Raw genomic sequence first — 6,674 nt, forward strand, 5'->3', positions numbered from 1 at the left:
ACAACATGGCAATAATCAGAAAGATGTTAGACGCCCCATGGCAACACAGTCTCTGTGGCATGTTAGATTATAACTAATTATATCTGCAGAATACATTTATTACAATTAACTCATTACATATTTAGCACTATACCAGAGGGGAAAGGGGCATATGAGGCATCAAAGAAAAGCATCACAGTGTTTCTGTACATGATTGTAAATCCAGCAAACAGTCAAGAAGAACATTATCTGTTAGTGTTTGCGATCACAATCAGAATCAATGATTAGAGGTTAGGAACAATATACAGCAGATATAACAATAAATATAATGTTAATAACAAATGTGATATAAATGCGAGTTTCTCCACTCTACTGCTATTACATCGCTACTATACATGTTGCTACTATGTTTGAAAACAAAATGGACTTATTTTAAAGAGATGGCTCAGGTTCTTATGGTTGTGTGAGGCACTGACACATATTATGCACCACTTAATCCCCCTGCACAGAAACCAGTCTGACAACATGACAGTCAACAGGCACATGAGAGAAAAACTGATTCCAACCACTTAACAAACAAATCCCCTCATAAAATATATGCTGCTGAAATCTACGATATCTTAATAACTATTGCTGTATTACCTCTTTATCTCATTAGACAGCATTTCTCGCTTGGAAACAGGTCTACAAACTGTTTTTAGCTTGTGGGTGAACAGGAGCTGCAGGTCTACTGCTGCCTCATTTGATAAGATTGTGTCACCTAGGTGAATCCAAACAAAGGACTTCAGATGCTGAAATCACAAAATAACACACTTCAATTTTATAATGGAAACAGTGGTGGATCAATAATTGTGTGTGCTGTGATGTAAAATCACGTATTTTCTTTACGGAGTTTGGTTGAGGGAGAGATGGTGGTTTAAAGCAACACAAACTCCAGTTTCCAGTCAGAAAAGGTTGTCTAAGACAAAGCAGCAAACAGAGTAGATTTTATCAGGCAAGTCTTTTATTAAGAGCTAAAAATCTGTCCCCAGTGCACACAACCGACTATGTGTCAGCACCTCATATAACCACAAAAAAAGTTGACTATCTCTTTCAGGTGCTGACAAGTATAATTCAACTGTGCCATTTGTTTGGTTACTGGAGACATATGACCCTGCAATCATGAGTTATTTCATTTGTTAACCAAATTATTTGGCCCCATATTCTCACAACACTACAGCCGTCGTCTGCTGACAAAGCGTCAAGAGCATCGCCTTATAAATCAGTTTTTTATAAAACATTATCAAAAGGAGCATAATAAGCATTAGTGTAACATGAATATGTGAGTATGTTGCTACAGTGGAGGCATGTACCCTGACCCAGGTCACAGTGCTCAGTGGTATATTGAGTGAACAGTTAAAGTTGCAGCAGAGTAAGAACAGAGTGTGTGTGTGTGTGTGCGCGTGTGTGTGTTCCTCTCTGTGATCCAGTCTTAGCAAAGCAAGAAACTTTCCCAGTTATTTATTTTTGGCACATATTTTCCTTGCAGTGATGACTCATATACAAAGATTTTCATAATCCCTTCCATGTTAGCACCCACAGCTAGTCCTTAGTAAGCCTCTTTAGCCTACCGTACACTCATGACTCGCAACACATGTTGTACAGCAGAGGTCATAAGAGCCACAGAGGACATACTGAAACAAGAGGACAAAGCGTTTTCATCTCTGTGAGGGGAAATTAATGAATGTCTGCTATTTGACTCCAATGCAACACAAATCCCACAACCTACCCCCTGCATCTCAGGGGAGAGAACAGCAAGCTGAATGTCTGAAGTGTCCTGTCCTTGCAGTGGTGCAGTGAAAGGTGGATATTGATGGACATATTGAAGCTGGGAAGAATTCCTTTTTGTTTGTTCCATGTTCTGCAACCACCTCCATCTGCTTCCTGTCCACCGTGTTTGAGTCAGTTGTGCGGCAGGCAGTGGTGCGTCTCTTTAAGACGAGAGTTGTGCTGAACATGTAAGTATATGAGGAGGCTGATTGGTAGCACTGCCTCCTCCATCTATCATCAGCAGGACAAACCCCCCACCCCACCCCCAACCCTGAATCACAACAGCAGCATTTGCATGTTATTTTCTTCTATGAGCAAAAAAGGACTTCTATAGATTACAGAAATATATGAAAGCACTGTGTAGTAGGTGCACATTTTGTCACACGTCCAGGTAATGCCTATAGGAGGTAAAGATGGTGGTGCAGGTGCAGGCCAGATGGTCAGTTGTCTTATCCAGTTTCACCCTGGGATGAAACTCAGGTTCTCACATTTACTAAAAAAAGAAAAGGAAGTGTATTAGTGGAAGAGCTGTATATTCTGCAACCCAATATGGATGTATACACTTTCACTGACCACAGAGGACATTTACAAGATGACAAAACAAGGTTTATTGAGTCCCAAAGCCCTTACACTCAAGTATACGTGCTCTTGTAGCAATTAAGTTAATTAGGACATGTCTTATCTTAATGAGACCCAGCAGGCAGAAACTGTGTGCATTGAAAAACAGAAGTAACTATCTTACAAAGGTGACTGACCCTTCATTAAAATGATTCAGGTCATGTGAAGTGCAGTTGTATGAGCTGCTGAGTCATTGTCAGCACTGACTGCACTCTAATGCCCAAGAACCAGTTTGAGACACAGGGGCTCATGAAAGCACGTCTGCCAGCAGGAACACAAGGAATCATATATTTTATACAATTATCAAAAGCTCATCTAATAAAATATATGCAAGCATTAGCCTGTGATATCTTCAGAATATGTTTGTCACTTTATCTCACAGCCTTTTCTGATTGGAAATTGTTGTGAAAATATTTTTGTCACTTTGTAAACCGCTCACTTTCCCACACTAAACTCGTTAGAGAAAATCAATGATTCTACATCATGGCATATAGGAGTGGCTGGCTCCATCAGTGAGTCCAAATGTACTGTATTGTACTGACTTCAGTGTTTGAAGCATTTACCTTTACCTAAATTATACAAACATAATGAAAACAAAGGCAGCAGTAGATCATAGCTCCTGTGTTCCTGAGTACTAAAAAACACATTTTTTCTGTGGACTTTGGTGTGAGAGAGTGAGTAGTTTTCAAACTTCACTTTCCAGTCAGAAAAGTCGAGATAAAGTGGCAAACATATTCTTGACATAATCGTACACGCAGTGTTTCCTTGTGTCCCTGTTGGCAGCCATGTTTTCAGTGAGACAGGGCTCCAGACAGGGCTGACTGTATCAGTACCATCATCAAGCACATTTAAAAAATACGAAAAAAAATTTGAATTGAATTGAATTATCCCTTTAATATACATAAATATAAAATAACAAGGCAAGAGACAAATAGTTGTCGCTTTCTTTACAAAGTAAGTCATAATCACTGATCTGTTATAAGAATCCCTTTATTAGCCAGGTATAATACGCGCACATTGAATTGACTTAATAACATACATTAGACAAATGTATACATATGATACAGTGACAACAAGACATTTTGTACAAGCGAACAGGGCAAGGCGTACAACACACAGCAGACTATACATATCAGCTAACAAATACAGACACAGCAGTCGAAGGCATGCACTCAGTTACAGCTGGAGGCCAAGTAAGTGAATGTAACATAAAGTAAATATATCATAAAATGTAGATTATTTTGGGTCTTTGTGCAGAATTCCTACAGGCTAAAGAAGTGTTTCCCAAACTTTCTATATGGCGACCCACATTTTTAAGGATGGCTGACTATCATTGCCAACCATTACAAGGGCAAATTTGTGTATAACTCAGTTACAGCCATATGTCCAACACCTAAAAACATTTTGATGGAATAAAAAGGTTGGGAAATTAGTTTGAGGACCCAAAAAGTATCACCTCCAACCCATCTGTGGGTCCCGAGCCAGTCTTTGGGAACCACAAAAGTGGGCTAAAGTGCTGCACTGTAGAGAGACATGCAGACTTTAAAACTAGTGCAATATTGTGCAAGCATAAATGTAATGAGTGTCAGTGGATACAGTCAGATTGTGCTGGTATAAAGGGTGACAGATGCAGAAGTTTGTAGGCTAGGAGGAGAAGAATCACCCAAGAAAAAAGGAAAATTCAGGGGGAAGATTCAGCTGTGCATAACTACACAGAGGGTAGAAAAAAAGGTGAGGTGAAAGTTTAAAGGTCAGATTTGGGACACTCACTCGCCAGGTTGACAATGCAGGCGATGATAATGACCGTCCCTCCAACTAGTGATACCACGGAGAGCATTTTGGCCACACGACCCAGGCGTACGGCTCCATCCAGGTTTCCCTGCTCCAGACTGTTCTTGGACTGAAGGAGAAGACGGAACCATCTGTTACCTCAGGTTTATTACAAATGCATATGATTAGCCATCATGGGTTTATTTATTATTATCATTAGTTGATTACAAACAAATGGGTCAGTATGTAGTTAAAAATAGCTTTCATTGTTCTTAAATCATGTTTTACTTTCTATTTTCTATTAATTTCAAATTATTGTAATCACCAAGAACTTCTACTACCTGCTTGTTTTTATTTATTTATTTGAAAACACACTTTTATTGCCTCTACTGTAATAACATTTTTAAAATTAAAAGGTTTTTCAACATATGGGTTTCAACGGGGATATTTTATGTTTACCATACGGTGATGAGTGTAACAATGTGTTTCACTACGGTGGCCCTGAGGTGCAAAACACAAACGCAAATCACAAAACACAACACAAAACAAAACAAAAACACAAACACAAATTCAAATCGCAAATCGCAAATCACAAAACACAAAACACAAAACACAAAACACAAACACAAATCACAAACACAAATCACAAAACACAACACAAAACAAAAACACAAACGCAAATCGCAAATCACAAAACACAACGCAAACACAAAACACAAACGCAAATCAAACACACATTTGCGTTTGTGTTTTTGATTTGTGTTTGTGTTTTGTGATTTGCATTTGTGTTTTGTGATTTGTGTTTGTGTCTTGCACCTCAGGGCCACTGTAGTTTCACACATTTTAAAACCACAAACAAAAAATAAAAACCTTGGACAAAGTGATCAAATAAATAAAGGAATAATGACAAAGCATTGCATAAGGGTCATAAGTACAAAACAAAAAAGTGTCAAATAAACAACAGATGTTGTTCTTACCATGATGGAGTAAACAAACCCCACAATGTTTATAGGCCAGACGGGGCAAAAGCAGGCCAGGACGGACAGGAGGAGGTAGTCTTTAACCTTGGTGCGGTCTAAGGGGGGGTTGGTGGCGATGCTTGAGTGGCGAGAAATGGATGGCCTGGGCGAGAAAGCGGTGTAGGCGATGGATCCAGCCCTGCTGCCCTTCCTGGTCTTGGCATGGTGAGGGTAAGAGATGGAGTGTTGTCTTCTGGGGGGAGAGGAGATAACTGGAGAGGTGCTCTCTGCAGACACCGGGTGCATCCCATTACCTACACATGAAGGATGAAAGGGACAAGCAGGTGTTTAAAACATGGCTTACCAAGCATGTGTGCATGTGAGTGTGCGCACATGAGTGTGTGTACGTGCTGTGCCTGGTACTTTTCCATGCAGTGGTTATGTGACTTTCCTTGGGCGAGCTGAGTAAGCAGATATACGACCCACATGCTGCAGTAACATCAGGTCAAACCCAGTCACTTACTGTTCTTCAGCTTCTCGTTAATAACTATGACCAGCTCTCCTCTGGATTTGCTGCGAGCCCGCCGTGTGTTTGCTGGACTGCTGCTGCTGCTGTGGATGTGATGGTCACCCACAGCTGGTGGGCATGGCACGGAGATGGAGACGTGGTTTGACAGTGAGGCCTCCTGGTCCAGCAGCGATGGCTGTTCCTCAACAGGCCAGACAGCAGGAGCTGGCATCATGTTCACGGCCATGCTGACCACAAAAACGACGCCGTTGAGCTCGTGGATCAGTCCTGAGCCTGCTGGCTGTTTGTGACACCTGGGAAAAAGATCAATTACATGAACCAGACTGTTCTGTGTTAAAAAAATCTATAGTGCGGGGCAGTGTTTAGCTCAGATGGTAGAGCACCTGACCTGCCCTATGTGCTGAGGCTATAGTCCTCACTGCAGGCGACCTTGGTTTGAATCCCGCACCAAGCATGTCATTCCCCACCTCTCTGCCTCCTGTTTCCTGTCTCTCTCCACTATACTATCCATTAAAAGCAAAAAGGCCCAAAATAAAAAATTCTATAGTGAAGAGGGGGTCAGAGGTTAAATCCCCTAAACCGCTTGTCAAAAAACCCCACTAACAACCAATAGGGCTGGGCAATATAGAGAGATTATATCTACATCATGACATGAGACTGAGATTTTTGGGGGATATCGTCATATTGTGAGTGTGTGTGAGCTGTTGAATTGATATTCATTTATTTACAGTATATTGATAAAAAATTCATGGGAAACTTGACCATATTTTTAGTCAATTTCATTATTTCTCACACATGTAAATATCCTTCATTGAACAAAGAAATAAAGCCGGTATTATCTGAAATGAAAGGTAATAATAAGTGTATTAAGAGCACGTAATAAGACAGTAGGTTATATTTTGTTTTAAAGTACGTTTGCAGTGTATTGTCACTCCTTTGATAAGTGCAAATATCTCAAAAGAAAACTTTTAGTAGTAGTATCAGTAATAACAGTGGTAGTAGGAGTAGTA

At 40.3% G+C, this 6,674-nt stretch overlaps 1 protein-coding gene across 1 annotated transcript; it reads right to left on the minus strand.

The window, feature by feature from the left end:
- Positions 1 to 4,150: 4,150 nt before the first annotated feature.
- On the minus strand, positions 4,151 to 5,890 carry LOC310939520 (proline-rich transmembrane protein 2-like; the record flags this gene model as incomplete). Its single annotated transcript, XM_083904287.1, has 3 exons — positions 4,151 to 4,306; positions 5,154 to 5,449; positions 5,659 to 5,890. The coding sequence occupies 3 exons, from the start codon at positions 5,888 to 5,890 to the stop codon at positions 4,151 to 4,153; spliced, it is 684 nt and encodes a 227-aa protein (XP_083760413.1).
- Between the last annotated feature and the right edge of the window lie 784 nt (positions 5,891 to 6,674).

Source organism: Microchirus variegatus, assembly GCF_963457635.1.
Source record: "Microchirus variegatus genome assembly, chromosome: 17".
In the NCBI taxonomy this organism is placed as follows: Eukaryota; Metazoa; Chordata; class Actinopteri; order Pleuronectiformes; family Soleidae; genus Microchirus; species Microchirus variegatus.